Source organism: Scyliorhinus torazame, chromosome X, assembly GCF_047496885.1.
Source record: "Scyliorhinus torazame isolate Kashiwa2021f chromosome X, sScyTor2.1, whole genome shotgun sequence".
Classification (NCBI taxonomy): domain Eukaryota; kingdom Metazoa; phylum Chordata; class Chondrichthyes; order Carcharhiniformes; family Scyliorhinidae; genus Scyliorhinus; species Scyliorhinus torazame.
In genome coordinates, this window is record NC_092738.1 from 31,190,419 (window position 1) to 31,208,230 (window position 17,812).

At 52.4% G+C, this 17,812-nt stretch overlaps 1 protein-coding gene across 2 annotated transcripts in view; it reads left to right on the plus strand.

Annotated features, from left to right (window-relative positions):
- The window catches only part of LOC140405482 (ceramide synthase 6-like), a 139,100-nt gene that overhangs the window by 104,449 nt on the left and 16,839 nt on the right, over positions 1–17,812 (plus strand). For both annotated transcript variants that reach the window (XM_072493975.1, XM_072493976.1), the window contains exon 8: positions 4,480–4,586. In XM_072493975.1, the coding sequence (XP_072350076.1) occupies positions 4,480–4,586 (107 nt within the window). The remainder of the gene's footprint in view (positions 1–4,479; positions 4,587–17,812) is intronic.

The following is a 17,812-nucleotide window of genomic DNA, read 5'->3' on the forward strand; positions in this document are numbered from 1 at the left end:
CCCCCCCCCCCCCCCCCCCCCCCCCCCCCCCGGGCTGCTGCTGCTGTCTTCGTCCACCAGCTCTACAGCAGACGACGCAACCTGGAAACCAAGATAGAGGCCATATTCTCAACTTGCGCTCAGGATGCAGCAGACCAGCTGCGGAACACCGCCAAACAGATGAGACAACAATACTATGCCACCTATATGCACACCAAGAACAGAAAGCTTGAGAAACTTGGCATCACCACCGGCAGCAACCAAGCCACCCCCGGTGTCACAGTAGAAAACAATACAGGGAAATCTATTGTCAACTTGTCAGACTACACCCTTCAACCAGACGAAATCGAAGTCCTCAGCAGAGGGCTCAATTTCTGCACCACCACCAAAATGGACCCCATCAGTCTCGCGGCAGACACTGAGGAATTCATCAGGCGAATGAGGCTCCGGGAATTCTTCCACAGACCCCAAGAGGCCAACAGCGAACCCAAGCAGACTACCAATGAACCGGAACAGCAGACCGAGAGATCTGCGGTGCAGCAACCGAAGAGGAAAGAGTCGAATTGGACCCCTCCGGAAGGCCGCTGCCTTAGACTCGACATGTATGCTCAAGCCGTCAGGAGTCGCGTCAATGCCAGATTCATCAGTCGCATTCACAAGACAGCCCCGAACGTCACCCAAGCACAACGCAATGCCATCCGCGCTCTCAAGACCAACCGCAGCATCGTCATCAAACCAGCAGACAAAGGGGGGGCTACTGTCGTACTGAACAGAACGGACTACTGCAAAGAGGTATACCGACAACTGAACAACCAAGAACACTACAGACAGTTACCCGCAGATCCGACCAAGGAACACATCCGCCAACTTAATAGACTGATCAAGACCTTGGATCCAGATCTTCAGAGCACCCTACGTGCTCTCATCCCACGCACTCCCTGCATTGGAGATCTCTACTGCCTCCTGAAAATATATAAGGCCAACACACCAGGCCGCCCTATCGTTTCAGGCAATGGGACCCTGTGTGAGAACCTCTCTGGCTACATCGAGGGCATCTTGAAACCCATCGTACAAGGTACACCCAGCTTCTGTCGCGACACGACGGACTTCCTACAGAAACTCAGCACCCATGGACCAGTTGAACTAGGAACATTCCTCGTCACAATGGACGTCTCGGCACTCTATACCAGCATCCCCCATGACGACGGCATTGCTGCAACAGCCTCAGTACTCAACACCGACAACTGCCAATCTCCAGACGCAATTCTGCAACTCATCCGCTTCATTCTGGATCACAACGTCTTCACCTTCGACAACAAGTTCTTCATCCAGACGCACGGAACAGCCATGGGGACCAAATTCACACCCCAATACGCCAACATCTTCATGCACAAGTTTGAACAGGACCTACTCACCGCACAGGACCTTCAACCGACGTTATACACCAGATACATCAATGACATTTTTTTCCTTTGGACCCACGGCGAAGAATCACTGAAACGACTACACGATGACATTAATAAGTTCCATCCAACCATCAGACTCACCATGGACTACTCTCCAAAATCAGTTGCATTCTTGGACACTCTCGTCTCCATCAAGGACGGTCACCTCAGCACTTCGCTTTACCGCAAACCCACGGATAACCTCATGGTGCTCCACTTCTCCAGCTTCCACCCTAAACACATTAAAGAAGCCATCCCCTATGGACAAGCGCTCCGTATACACAGGATCTGCTCAGACGAGGAGGAGCGTAACAGACATCTACAGACGTTGAAAGATGCCCTCGTACGAACGGGGTATGGCACTCGACTCATCGATCGACAGTTCCAACGCGCCACAGCGAAAAACCAGACCGACCTCCTCAGAAGACAAACATGGGACACAACCGACAATACCCTTCGTCGTCCAGTACTTCCCCGGAGCGGAGAAACTACGTCATCTTCTTCACAGCCTTCAACACGTCATTGATGACGATGAACATCTTGCCAAGGTCATCCCCACACCCCCACTACTTGCCTTCAAACAACCGTGCAACCTCAAACGAACCATTGTTTGCAGCAAACTACCCAGTCTTCAGAACAGTGACCACGACACCACACAACCCTGTCATGGCAATCTCTGCAAGACGTGCCAGATCATCGACATGGCTACCACTATTACACGTGAGAACGCCACCCACCAGGTACGCGGTACATACTCGTGCGACTCGGCCAACGTTGTCTACCTCATACGCTGCAGGAAAGGATGTCCCGAAGCGTGGTACATTGGCGAGACCATGCAGACGCTGCGACAACGAATGAACGGACATCGCGCAACAATCACCAGGCAGGAATGTTCCCTTCCAGTCGGGGAACACTTCAGCAGTCAAGGGCATTCAGCCTCTGATCTCCGGGTAAGCGTTCTCCAAGGCGGCCTTCAGGACCCGCGACAACGCAGAATCGCCGAGCAGAAACTTATAGCCAAGTTCCGCACACATGAGTGCGGCCTCAACCGGGACCTGGGATTCATGTCGCATTACATTCATCCCCCACCATCTGGCCTGCGAAATCCTACCAACTGTCCTGGCTTGGTACAATTCACACCTCTTTAACCTGGGGTTACCCCATCTCTGGATCTGTAAAGATTTAATCACCTGCTAATGCTCGCATTCAAAGCATTGTTTGGCATCTTTGAATTTGTCTATATATGTGTTTCTGGAACAGACCTCTTCATTCACCTGAGGAAGGAGCAGCGCTCCGAAAGCTAGTGACATCGAAACAAACCTGTTGGACTTTAACCTGGTGTTGTAAGATTTAGGAGGTGTAATGGTTCTCGCTCACTCACCCCTCGAGGTTCATGTCTCCTGAATCCTGAAAATAGCAAGATTTGTGGGAAGCGCCCGACATGTTTCTTTCAGGAGGTTTGAATTTTTCGCATCATTCATCAGGATTGTCGTGATGGTATTTAAAAACATTTTCTTCCCCTGCCCCCCACTTTTTTAAAGCATGCTGTCTTATCTTCAGCCAGAGATGTTTGAAAATGGGACATGCGAATTAGGAGCAGGAGGAGGCCATTCGGCCCCTCGAGCCTGCTTGGCTATTCAATAAGATCACGGCTGGTCTGATTGTTACCTCAACCCCACATTCCCACCTACCCCTGATAACCTTTCACCCCATTGCTTATCAAGAATCTATCCAGTGCTGTCTGAAAGTATTCCAGTTCTGCTTCCACTGCCTTTTGAGGATGAGAGCTCCAAAGATCCAGAGAAAATTTCTGTTCATCTCCGTCTTAATGAGTGACCCCTTATTTTTAAACGGTGACCCCTAGTTCTAGATTCTCCCACAAGAGGGAACATCCTCTCCACATCCACCCTGTCCACACCCCTCGGATGTTAGAGGTTTCAATCAAGTCACCTCTTACTCTTCTAAACTCCAGTGGATACAAGCCAAGCCTGTCCAACTGTTCCTCGAAGACAACCTACCCAATTCGGATATTAATCCAGTAAACCTTCTCTCAACTGCTTCATCCTTCCTCAATTAAGGAGACCAATACTGTTCACATAACTCCCTATTTTTGTTTATTGTGAGACAACTCGAATACGACAACATCCTATTAACGGATTACATGGGCGGCATGGTAGCACAGTGGTTAGCACTGCTGCTTCGCAGCTCCAGGGTCCCATGTTCGATTCCTGGCTTGGGTCACTGTGCAGAGTCTGCACGTTCTCCCCGTGTCTGTGGATTTCCTCCGGGTGCTCCGGTTTCCTCCCACAAATCCCGAAAGACGTGCTGTTACTACATAGAACATACAGTGCAGAAGAAGGCCATTCGGCCCATCGAGTCTGCACCGACCCACTTAAGCACTCACTTCCACCCTATCCCTGTAACCCAATAACCCCTCCCAACCTCTTTGGTCACTAAGGGCAATTTATCATGGCCAATCCACCTAACCTGCAAGTCTTTGGACTGTGGGAGGAAACTGGAGCACCCGGAGGAAACCCACGCAGACATGGGGAGAGCGTGCAAACTCCACACACAGTGACCCAGCGGGGAATCGAACCTGGGACCCTGACGCTGTGAAGCCACAGTGCTATCCACTTGTGCTACCGTGCTGCCCACATTAGGTGAATTGGACATTCTGAATTCTCCCTCTGTGTACCTGAACAGGCAGTATAGCCTGCAGTGCTAACCACTGCGCCACATGCTGCCCCAACTGTATTGCAGTGTTATTGTAAACCTACTTGTGACAATAAAGATTATTCTAAAATTGTTATTATTACAGCTTACCTAATTACTAATTGCTTGCTGCACATACTGGCATACTAACATACTGAATTCTGAGGGTCAATGCAGATCTACCTTAATATCTCAGGCCCCAAATTAATTTCTTGTGCACGGAGTATGACATTATCCAACGGTTGGAGAAGCTGGATTGATTTTTTATTTTGTGATGGTTTTCTGAGATGCCTTGATTTCACCTGTCTTCTCACACGAGCTCTTTTGCTGTTTCTCCTTGCAGACTGCTAAATTAGCCAATTATGCCAAGTATCAAAGACTTTGCGACTCATTATTTGTGGTATTTGGTTTTGTCTTCGTCGGCAGTAGACTTGGCCTTTACCCGTTCTGGTGAGTAAAAGCCACAAAATGCATTGGATTTCAAAATTGGACAGGGGTGGGGTGACAATGGGTGAGGTGGGGCGGTGGCCAGGGAGTAGATCTCTGAGAACTTCTGCTTTCCTACATTTGACTTGCAAGCACGGTCTGTATTTCTAATGCTAAATAGTGATTTCTTGCATTTCCAGTGTTGTTTCCCTTTCTGGGTAGCTTGGCAGAAAAGTTTGAAAAACTACTAGCTTGGTGTGAATTCCATATTTATTAACCTAGACCTTTGTTAAAAAAAAACTATATCGCATATGCAAGGGACATCATAACTGAAAAGAAATGCTTATCTTGTGAATTATTCTAGTAAAGATCTGGGGCGAAATTCTCCCCCAACGGCGGGATGTCCGCCGACTGGCGCCAAAGCCGGCGCCAATCAGACTGGCATCGCACCGGCCCAAAGGTGCGGAAGGCTCCGCATCTTTGGCGGCCTAGCCCCAACATTGAGGGGCTAGGCCGATGCCGGAGGGATTTCCGCCCCGCCAGCTGGCGGAAATGCCGTTTGTTTCCCCGCCAGCTGGCGCGGAAATGCGGCGCATGCGCGGGAGCGTCAGCGGCCGCTGTCAGTTTCCCAGCGCATGCACGGGAGCGTCAGCGGCCGCTGTCAGTTTCCCGCGCATGCGCAGTGGGGAGAGTCTCTTCCGCCTCCGCCATGGTGGAGGCCGTAGCGGAGGCGGAAGGGAAAGAGTGCCCCCACGGCACAGGCCCGCCCGCGGATCGGTGCGCCCCGATCGCGGGCCAGGCCACCGTGGGGGCACCCCCCGGAGTCAGATCACCCCGCGCCACCCCGGACCCCGGAGCCCGCCCACGCCGCCTGGTCCTGCCGGTAAATACCAGGTTTGATTTACGTCGGCGGGACAGGCAATTCCTGGGCGGGACTTCGGCCCATCCGTAGTCGTACTCGCTGACTTGTTCTACTGTCCACACTAACCCGACCGTACCCGTACTCACTGACTTGTTCTACTGTCCACACTAACCCGACCGTACCCGTACTCACTGACTTGTTCTACTGTCCACACTAACCCGACCGTACCCGTACTCACTGACTTGTTCTACTGTCCACACTAACCCGACCGTACCCGTACTCGCTGACTTGTTCTACTGTCCACACTAACCCGACCGTACCCGTACTCGCTGACTTGTTCTACTGTCCACACTAACCCGACCGTACCCGTACTCGCTGACTTGTTCTACTGTCCACACTAACCCGACCGTACCCGTACTCGCTGACTTGTTCTACTGTCCACACTAACCCGACCGTACCCGTACTCGCTGACTTGTTCTACTGTCCACACTAACCCGACCGTACCCGTACTCGCTGACTTGTTCTACTGTCCACACTAACCCGACCGTACCCGTACTCGCTGACTTGTTCTACTGTCCACACTAACCCGACCGTACCCGTACTCGCTGACTTGTTCTACTGTCCACACTAACCCGACCGTACCCGTACTCGCTGACTTGTTCTACTGTCCACACTAACCCGACCGTACCCGTACTCGCTGACTTGTTCTACTGTCCACACTAACCCGACCGTACCCGTACTCACTGACTTGTTCTACTGTCCACACTAACCCGACCGTACCCGTACTCACTGACTTGTTCTACTGTCCACACTAACCCGACCGTACCCGTACTCACTGACTTGTTCTACTGTCCACACTAACCCGACCGTACCCGTACTCACTGACTTGTTCTACTGTCCACACTAACCCGACCGTACCCGTACTCACTGACTTGTTCTACTGTCCACACTAACCCGACCGTACCCGTACTCACTGACTTGTTCTACTGTCCACACTAACCCGACCGTACCCGTACTCACTGACTTGTTCTACTGTCCACACTAACCCGACCGTACCCGTACTCACTGACTTGTTCTACTGTCCACACTAACCCGACCGTACCCGTACTCACTGACTTGTTCTACTGTCCACACTAACCCGACCGTACCCGTACTCACTGACTTGTTCTACTGTCCACACTAACCCGACCGTACCCGTACTCACTGACTTGTTCTACTGTCCACACTAACCCGACCGTACCCGTACTCACTGACTTGTTCTACTGTCCACACTAACCCGACCGTACCCGTACTCACTGACTTGTTCTACTGTCCACACTAACCCGACCGTACCCGTACTCACTGACTTGTTCTACTGTCCACACTAACCCGACCGTACCCGTACTCACTGACTTGTTCTACTGTCCACACTAACCCGACCGTACCCGTACTCACTGACTTGTTCTACTGTCCACACTAACCCGACCGTACCCGTACTCACTGACTTGTTCTACTGTCCACACTAACCCGACCGTACCCGTACTCACTGACTTGTTCTACTGTCCACACTAACCCGACCGTACCCGTACTCACCGACTTGTTCTACTGTCCACACTAACCCGACCGTACCCGTACTCACCGACTTGGTCTACTGTCCACACTAACCCGACCGTACCCGTACTCACCGACTTGTTCTACTGTCCACACTAACCCGACCGTACCCGTACTCACCGACTTGTTCTACTGTCCACACTAACCCGACCGTACCCGTACTCACCGACTTGTTCTACTGTCCACACTAACCCGACCGTACCCGTACTCACCGACTTGTTCTACTGTCCACACTAACCCGACCGTACCCGTACTCACCGACTTGTTCTACTGTCCACACTAACCCGACCGTACCCGTACTCACCGACTTGTTCTACTGTCCACACTAACCCGACCGTACCCGTACTCACCGACTTGTTCTACTGTCCACACTAACCCGACCGTACCCGTACTCACTGACTTGTTCTACTGTCCACACTAACCCGACCGTACCCGTACTCACTGACTTGTTCTACTGTCCACACTAACCCGACCGTACCCGTACTCACTGACTTGTTCTACTGTCCACACTAACCCGACCGTACCCGTACTCACTGACTTGTTCCACTGTCCACACTAACCCGACCGTACCCGTACTCACTGACTTGTTCCACTGTCCACACTAACCCGACCGTACCCGTACTCACTGACTTGTTCCACTGTCCACACTAACCCGACCGTACCCGTACTCACTGACTTGTTCCACTGTCCACACTAACCCGACCGTACCCGTACTCACTGACTTGTTCTACTGTCCACACTAACCCGACCGTACCCGTACTCACTGACTTGTTCCACTGTCCACACTAACCCGACCGTACCCGTACTCACTGACTTGTTCTACTGTCCACACTAACCCGACCGTACCCGTACTCACTGACTTGTTCCACTGTCCACACTAACCCGACCGTACCCGTACTCACTGACTTGTTCTACTGTCCACACTAACCCGACCGTACCCGTACTCACTGACTTGTTCTACTGTCCACACTAACTCGACCGTACCCGTACTCACTGACTTGTTCCACTGTCCACACTAACCCGACCGTACCCGTACTCACTGACTTGTTCCACTGTCCACACTAACTCGACCGTACCCGTACTCACTGACTTGTTCCACTGTCCACACTAACCCGACCGTACCCGTACTCACTGACTTGTTCTACTGTCCACACTAACTCGACCGTACCCGTACTCACTGACTTGTTCTACTGTCCACACTAACCCGACCGTACCCGTACTCACTGACTTGTTCTACTGTCCACACTAACCCGACCGTACCCGTACTCACTGACTTGTTCTACTGTCCACACTAACCCGACCGTACCCGTACTCACTGACTTGTTCTACTGTCCACACTAACCCGACCGTACCCGTACTCACTGACTTGTTCTACTGTCCACACTAACTCGACCGTACCCGTACTCGCTGACTTGTTCTACTGTCCACACTAACCCGACCGTACCCGTACTCGCTGACTTGTTCTACTGTCCACACTAACCCGACCGTACCCGTACTCACTGACTTGTTCTACTGTCCACACTAACCCGACCGTACCCGTACTCACTGACTTGTTCTACTGTCCACACTAACCCGACCGTACCCGTACTCGCTGACTTGTTCTACTGTCCACACTAACCCGACCGTACCCGTACTCGCTGACTTGTTCTACTGTCCACACTAACCCGACCGTACCCGTACTCACTGACTTGTTCTACTGTCCACACTAACCCGACCGTACCCGTACTCACTGACTTGTTCTACTGTCCACAATAAGTCAACGAATTGCCTATCTCTCAATCGTCCTCTAGCCCTGCAGACTGCTGCAATGTAACCAGTAGACGGCAAGCTCGATAAACCGTGAGAAATCTGTGAAAATTGACTCATATCTGGTTTAAATCTGTTTGTGACTGATTTGGAGCTTCATTCTGAATTTCACGCTGGCATATGTCCATCTATCTGCTTCGGAGCAGGGAAAGCCTTATATTGCGTAGTTCAGTAGTTCATTGGAGTGGGTGACAGAGCTCTGTTTCCACAGGCATTGTTTTGTGTCTATAAAAAGAACTTTGCATATGTTCACACCACGGCTCGAGGCGGGTGCAAGGAAGGAACTGGCCATTTGTATGTCATCCAAACAATGGCTCACTTATTGCATGCGAGTAGAACTGGAGGGCGGCCCACAGTGCCTGGACGAGTTCTGGATGCTCATGCACCAGTATAAGCCTGGCCTTTCTCCTTTGATCAAGAATAGGCTACTCTGAGATGTGTTGCTGGCTGTGCATAGATAAGGGGCACAATACACTGGACTGGAGATTTGAGCCACACCTTGCCTCTCCTCGGGCAACACGTCTCCGTGTTTTCTTCACTGCAGCACTCTGGATTTTCAGGAGCCGAGGAATAAGGCAGAGGAAGGAATGATCCTGAACCCTTTCACCACCAGTAGCCACTCAACCGCTTCGACAAAAAGTTTGATCACGACTTCCGGGTGCGGCGATGACCAACTGAGTCGCACGTTTCGGCAGCTCCCGGTGAAACGGACTTTTGGGCTCTTGATAGGAGCCCCAACGGCAATTTTGACGGCTAAAAACACTGTGCGGTAAACCAGAAGGGAATCCCCCCTGGACACGGATGAAAAAAGGAGGAGAAAGTGGCCGTATTGCAGTGGATCCTTTAGAACAGCGGCAAGGAAGGCAAGCAAAAACCAAGATGGCGTCGGAAGGTGGCAGTTTAACATGGGGCCCTGAACAACAAGAGTTCTTGAAATGCTGTGTGGAAGAGCTCAAAAAGGAAATGAAGAAAGAGCTGTTGGCCCCGATACTACAGGCGATCGAAGGGCTAAAGGAGGAACAATAGACCCAGGAGCGGGAGCTTCGGGTCGTGAAGGCAAAGGCAGCCGAGAATGAGGACGACATACAGGGCCTGGTGGTGAAGACGGAGACGCATGAGGCACATCAGAAACGATGTGTGGAAAGGTTGGAGGCACTGGAGAACAACGCAAGGAGGAACAACCTGAGGATTCTTGGTCTTCCTGAAGGTGCGGAGGGAGCGGACGTCGGGGCATATGTGAGCACGATGCTGCACTCGTTAATGGGAGCGGAGGCCCCGGCGGGTCCGTTGGAGGTGGAGGGAGCACACCGAGTGATGGCGCGAGGACCGAGAGCAGGAGAAATTCCCAGAGCCAGAGTGGTGAGATTCCTCCGTTTTAAGGATAGAGAAATGGTCCTTAGATGGGCAAAGAAAACTCGGAGCAGTAGGTGGGAGAACGCGGTGATCCGCGTATATCAAGACTGGAGTGCGGAGGTGGCGAGAAGGAGGGCGAGCTTTAACCGGGCCAAGGCGGTGCTTCATAAAAAGAAGATAAAATTTGGAATGCTGCAACCGGCAAGACTGTGGGTCACATATCGAGGGAGGCACCACTACTTTGAGACGGCGGATGAAGCGTGGACTTTTATTGTGGAAGAAAAACTGGAATGAGCGGGTTATTAAAAAGAACGTTTGAACAAAGTGGTGGGGCGAATGTGGGGGGCGAAGAGGGGGGTTAAAAAGGGGGGAAAGAGGAGTTTTATGTACTAATCCTGCGATGTGGTAACTTTTCTCTCTTCCACAGGTGGTGATGGGGGAGGAGGGGAGGTGGAGGAGATGGGGCGTTGGCCATTGGGGGCGGGGCCAAGGGAGAAGCGCGGGCTTGGTTCCCGCGCTATGATAATCATGGCGGGAATAGAGAAGCAGGAAGGAGGGGGCGTCGCACGGTGCGAGCCGAGGTCACGGGGGGAAGCCGAGGTCGGCCAGAGTTTGCTGACTTCTGGGAGCAACATGGGGGGAGTAATTACGCTAGCGGGGGATCTAGCGGGGGAGGGTGGGAGGGGGGAATTACTGGGTTGCTGCTGCTGGGGAGAGGGGGGAGCTGGGATGGGAGGGGATGGGCGGGGGGGCACCGCCTGGGGGAGATACAGCTGCGTGGGAACCGGGTGAGGAGCTGGAAAAAGGGGATGGCTAATCGACAAGGCGGGGGGGGGGGGTAGGAAGCCCCCCAACCCGGCTGATCACGTGGAACGTGAGAGGGCTGAACGGGCCGATAAAGAGGGCACGGGTACTCGCACGCCTTAAGAAACTTAAGGCAGATGTGGTTATGTTACAGGAAACGCACCTGAAACTGATAGACCAGGTTAGGCTACGCAAAGGATGGGTGGGGCAGGTGTTCCATTCGGGGCTAGATGCGAAAAACAGGGGGGTGGCTATATTAGTGGGGAAGCGGGTAATGTTCGAGGCAAAGACTACAGTGGCGGATAACGGGGGCAGATACGTGATGGTGAGTGGCAAACTACAGGGGGAGACGGTGATTTTGGTAAACGTATATGCCCCGAACTGGGATGATGCCAATTTTATGAGGCGGATGCTAGGACGCATTCCGGACCTAGAGATGGGAAAGCTGATAATGGGGGGAGATTTTAATACGGTGTTGGAACCAGGGCTGGATAGGTCGAAGTCCAGGACTGGAAGGAGGCCGGCAGCAGCCAAGGTACTTAAAGATTTTATGGAGCAGATGGGAGGTGTAGACCCGTGGAGATTTAGCAGACCTAGGAGTAAGGAGTTCTCGTTTTTCTCTTATGTCCATAAAGTCTACTCGCGAATAGACTTTTTTGTGCTGGGAAGGGCGTTGATCCCGAAGGTGAGGGGAACGGAGTATACGGCTATAGCCATTTCGGATCACGCTCCACACTGGGTAGACTTGGAGACAGGGGAGGAAACAGGAGGGCGCCCACCCTGGAGAATGGACATGGGAGTAATGGCAGATGAGGGGGTGTGTCTTAAGGGTGAGTGGGTGCATTGAAAAGTACTTGGAACTCAATGATAATGGGGAGGTCCAGGTGGGAGTGGTCTGGGAGGCGTTGAAGGCGGTGGTTAGAGGGGAGCTGATATCAATAAGGGCACATAAAGGGAAGCAGGAGAGTAAGGAACGGGAGCGGTTGCTGCAAGAACTTTTGAGGGTGGACAGACAATATGCGGAAGCACCGGAGGAGGGACTGTACAGGGAAAGGCAAAGGCTACATGTAGAATTTGACTTGCTGACTACGGGCACTGCAGAGGCACAATGGAGGAAGGCACAGGGTGTACAGTACGAATATGGGGAGAAGGCGAGCAGGTTGCTGGCACACCAATTGAGGGAAAGGGGAGCAGCGAGGGAAATAGGGGGAGTGAGGGATGAGGAAGGAGAGATGGAGCGGGGAGCGGAGAGAGTGAATGGAGTGTTCAAGACATTTTATAAAAAATTATATGAAGCTCAACCCCCGGATGGGAGGGAGAGAATGATGGGCTTCTTGGATCGGCTGGAATTTCCCAAGGTGGAAGAGCAGGAAAGGGTGGGACTGGGAGCACAGATCGAGGTAGAAGAAGTGGTGAAAGGAATTAGGAGCATGCAGGCGGGAAAGGCCCCGGGACCGGATGGATTCCCAGTCGAATTCTATAGAAAATATGTGGACTTGCTCGTCCCGGTATTGACGAGGACCTTTAATGAGGCAAAGGAAAGGGGACAACTGCCCCCGACTATGTCTGAAGCAACGATATCGCTTCTCTTAAAGAAGGAAAAGGACCCGCTACAATGCGGGTCCTATAGACCTATTTCCCTCCTAAATGTAGATGCCAAGATCCTGGCCAAGGTAATGGCAATGAGAATAGAGGAATGTGTCCTGGGGGTGGTCCACGAGGACCAAACTGGGTTTGTGAAGGGGAGACAGCTGAACACGAATATACGGAGGCTGTTAGGGGTAATGATGATGGCCCCACCAGAGGGGGAAACGGAGATAGTAGTGGCGATGGATGCCGAGAAAGCATTTGATAGAGTGGAGTGGGATTATTTGTGGGAGGTGTTGAGGAGATTTGGTTTTGGGGAGGGGTATGTTAGATGGGTGCAGCTTTTGTATAGGGCCCCGATGGCGAGCGTGGTCACGAATGGACGGGGATCTGCATATTTTCGGCTCCATAGAGGGACAAGGCAGGGATGCCCTCTGTCCCCATTATTGTTTGCACTGGCGATTGAGCCCCTGGCTCCAAGAAGTGGAGGGGAGTACTTAGAGGAGGAGAAGAGCACCGGGTATCTTTGTATGCGGACGATTTGCTACTATACGTGGCAGACCCGGCGGAGGGGATGCCAGAAATAATGCGGATACTTGGGGAGTTTGGGGATTTTTCAGGGTATAAATTGAACATGGGGAAAAGTGAGTTGTTTGTGGTGCATCCAGGGGAGCAGAGTAGAGAAATAGAGGACCTACCGTTGAGGAAGGTAACAAGGGACTTTCGTTACCTGGGGATCCAGATAGCCAAGAATTGGGGCACATTGCATAGGTTAAATTTAACGCGGTTGGTGGAACAAATGGAGGAGGATTTCAAGAGATGGGATATGGTATCCCTGTCACTGGCAGGGAGGGTGCAGGCGGTTAAGATGGTGGTCCTCCCGAGATTCCTCTTTGTGTTTCAGTGCCTCCCGGTGGTGATCACGAAGGCTTTTTAAAAAAAGGATTGAAAAGAGCATCATGGGTTTTGTGTGGGCCGGGAAGACCCCGAGAGTGAGGAAGGGATTCTTACAGCGTAGCAGGGATAGGGGGGGGCTGGCACTACCGAGCCTAAGTGAGTATTATTGGGCCGCTAATATTTCAATGGTGAGTAAGTGGATGGGAGAGGAGGAGGGAGCGGCGTGAAAGAGATTAGAGAGGGCGTCCTGTAGGGGGACTAGCCTACAGGCTATGGTGACAGCCCCATTGCCGTTCTCACCGAGGAACTACACCACAAGCCCGGTGGTGGTGGCTACACTGAAGATTTGGGGACAGTGGAGACGGCATAGGGGAAAGACTGGAGCCTTGGGGGGGTCCCCGATAAGAAACAACCATAGGTTTGCCCCGGGGGGAATGGATGGGGGATATGGAATGTGGCAAAGAGCAGGAATAACGCAACTGAAAGATCTGTTTGTGGATGGGAAGTTCGCGAGTCTGGGAGCGCTGACCGAGAAATATGGGTTGCCCCAAGGGAATGCATTCAGGTATATGCAACTGAGGGCTTTTGCGAGGCAACAGGTGAGGGAATTCCCGCATCTCCCGACACAAGAGGTGCAGGACAGAGTGATCTCAAAGACATGGGTGGGGGATGGTAAGGTGTCAGATATATATAGGGAAATGAGGGACGAAGGGGAGACTATGGTAGATGAACTAAAAGGGAAATGGGAATAAGAGCTGGGGGAGGAGATCGAGGAGGGGCTGTGGGCAGATGCCCTAAGCAGGGTAAACTCGTCGTCCTCGTGTGCCAGGCTAAGCCTGATTCAGTTTAAGGTATTACACAGGGCACATATGACTGGAGCACGGCTCAGTAAATTTTTTGGGGTGGAGGATAGGTGTGCGAGGTGCTCGAGAAGCCCAGCGAATCATACCCATATGTTTTGGTCATGCCCGGCACTACAGGGGTTTTGGATGGGGGTGACAAAGGTGCTTTCAAAAGTAGTGGGGGTCCGGGTCGAACCAAGCTGGGGGTTGGCTATATTTGGGGTTGCACAAGAGCCGGGAGTGCAGGAGGCGAGAGAGGCCGATGTTTTGGCCTTTGCGTCCCTAGTAGCCCGGCGCAGGATATTGTTAATGTGGAAAGAAGCCAAGCCCCCGGGGATGGAGACCTGGATAAATGACATGGCGGGGTTTATAAAGCTAGAGCGGATTAAGTTCGTTCCAAGGGGATCGGCTCAAGGGTTCACCAGGCGGTGGCAACCGTTCGTCGAATACCTCACAGAAAGATAGATGGAATGGAAAAAAGAAGGCAGCAGCAGCAGCCCAGGATCGTGGGGGGAGGGCGGACGGGGAACCAGAAGGACTCTCAGGGTTGTTAATATATACTGTATAATATGTATAGGTCGTTGCGACAGATAGTTATATATTGGACTGTTAAATTATATTTTTGGAGAGTGTTACTTGTGATAAGGCAGTTGCCAATTAGGGTTAGTTTTCATTTTTGTTATTTATTATTTATTCATTTTTTGTTTATAAAATAGGTCATTGTTATTTGTGTTGTTATAATATTGTGTAAAGGATGCACAATGTACTGTGTTGGTTGACCAAAAATTTTCAATAAAATATTTATTTAAAAAAAAAGTTTGATCACAGAAAATAACGATGAATCTGGATGGTTCTAGTTCCGATGGTTTAGTGGTGGGGTTTAGGTTTGGTGACGGGGTTTGGGTTTGGTGGTGGGGTTTGGGTTTGGTGGTGGGGTTTGGGTTTGGTGGTGGGGTTTGGGTTTGGTGGTGGGGTTTGGGTTTGGTGACGGGGTTTGGGTTTGGTGGTGGGGTTTGGGTTTGGTGGTGGGGTTTGGGTTTGGTGACGGGGTTTGGGTTTGGTGGTGGGGTTTGGGTTTGGTGACGGGGTTTGGGTTTGGTGGTGGGGTTTGGGTTTGGTGGTGGGGTTTGGGTTTGGTGGTGGGGTTTGGGTTTGGTGGTGGGGTTTGGGTTTGGTGGTGGGGTTTGGGTTTGGTGGTGGGGTTTGGGTTTGGTGGTGGGGTTTGGGTTTGGTGGTGGGGTTTGGGTTTGGTGGTGGGGTTTGGGTTTGGTGGTGGGGTTTGGGTTTGGTGGTGGGGTTTGGGTTTGGTGGTGGGGTTTGGGTTTGGTGGTGGGGTTTGGGTTTGGTGGTGGGGTTTGGGTTTGGTGGCGGGGTTTGGGTTTGGTGGCGGGGTTTGGGTTTGGTGGCGGGGTTTGGGTTTGGTGGCGGGGTTTGGGTTTGGTGGCGGGGTTTGGGTTTGGTGGCGGGGTTTGGGTTTGGTGGCGGGGTTTGGGTTTGGTGGCGGGGTTTGGGTTTGGTGGCGGGGTTTGGGTTTGGTGATGGTGGGGTTTGGGTTTGGTGGTGGGGTTTGGGTTTGGTGGTGGGGTTTGGGTTTGGTGGTGGGGTTTGGGTTTGGTGACGGGGTTTGGGTTTGGTGACGGGGTTTGGGTTTGGTGACGGGGTTTGGGTTTGGTGACGGGGTTTGGGTTTGGTGGTGGGGTTTGGGTTTGGTGACGGTGTTTGGGTTTGGTGGTGGGGTTTGGGTTTGGTGGTGGGGTTTGGGTTTGGTGGTGGGGTTTGGGTATGGTGGTGGTGGGGTTTGGGTTTGGTGGTGGGGTTTGGGTTTGGTGACGGGGTTTGGGTTTGGTGACGGGGTTTGGGTTTGGTGGTGGGGTTTGGGTTTGGTGGTGGGGTTTGGGTTTGGTGGTGGGGTTTGGGTTTGGTGGTGGGGTTTGGGTTTGGTGGTGGGGTTTGGGTTTGGTGGTGGGGTTTGGGTTTGGTGGTGGGGTTTGGGTTTGGTGGTGGGGTTTGGGTTTGGTGGTGGGGTTTGGGTTTGGTGGTGGGGTTTGGGTTTGGTGGTGGGGTTTGGGTTTGGTGGTGGGGTTTGGGTTTGGTGGTGGGGTTTGGGTTTGGTGGCGGGGTTTGGGTTTGGTGGCGGGGTTTGGGTTTGGTGACGGGGTTTGGGTTTGGTGACGGGGTTTGGGTTTGGTGACGGGGTTTGGGTTTGGCTGGGTTTGGGTTTGGTGACGGGGTTTGGGTTTGGTGACGGGGTTTGGGTTTGGTGACGGGGTTTGGGTTTGGTGACGGGGTTTGGGTTTGGTGACGGGGTTTGGGTTTGGTGACGGGGTTTGGGTTTGGTGACGGGGTTTGGGTTTGGTGACGGGGTTTGGGTTTGGTGACGGGGTTTGGGTTTGGTGACGGGGTTTGGGTTTGGTGGCGGGGTTTGGGTTTGGTGGCGGGGTTTGGGTTTGGTGGCGGGGTTTGGGTTTGGTGGCGGGGTTTGGGTTTGGTGACGGGGTTTGGGTTTGGTGGTGGTGGGGTTTGGGTAGGGTTTGGGTTTGGTGGAGGGGTTTGGGTTTGGTGGTGGTGGGGTTTGGGTAGGGTTTGGGTTTGGTGGAGGGGTTTGGGTTTGGTGGTGGGGTTTGGGTTGGGTTTGGTGGTGGGGTTTGGGTTTGGTGGTGGGGTTTGGGTTTGGTGGTGGGGTTTGGGTTTGGTGACGGGGTTTGGGTTTGGTGGTGGTGGGGTTTGGGTAGGGTTTGGGTTTGGTGGTGGGGTTTGGGTTTGGTGACGGGGTTTGGGTTTGGTGACGGGGTTTGGGTTTGGTGACGGGGTTTGGGTTTGGTGACGGGGTTTGGGTTTGGTGACGGGGTTTGGGTTTGGTGACGGGGTTTGGGTTTGGTGACGGGGTTTGGGTTTGGTGGCGGGGTTTGGGTTTGGTGGCGGGGTTTGGGTTTGGTGGTGGGGTTTGGGTTTGGTGACGGGGTTTGGGTTTGGTGGTGGTGGGGTTTGGGTAGGGTTTGGGTTTGGTGGAGGGGTTTGGGTTTGGTGGTGGTGGGGTTTGGGTAGGGTTTGGGTTTGGTGGAGGGGTTTGGGTTTGGTGGTGGGGTTTGGGTTGGGTTTGGTGGTGGGGTTTGGGTTTGGTGGTGGGGTTTGGGTTTGGTGGTGGGGTTTGGGTTTGGTGACGGGGTTTGGGTTTGGTGGTGGTGGGGTTTGGGTAGGGTTTGGGTTTGGTGGTGGGGTTTGGGTTTGGTGACGGGGTTTAGCTGCATTGTAATATGGAAGAACTTTTTGAATTATTCTCTGTAAATGTCTCTGACATGCAGTTTATTCGTGAAAAGATCCAACTTCTCATGTTGGAGCTGTCCTTCAAATGAAAGGAAGTGATGCTGTTGCCAGGCGTTTTGCTTTTCTATTAAAAAAAAAAAAACTTCAACCCTCAACTTTAACAACACATTGAAGATATTTGTGTCGTTCTAGTCCTAAATAGGGATAATTTCTGGTGTATCCTGAAATCCAAACAACTGGAGTGA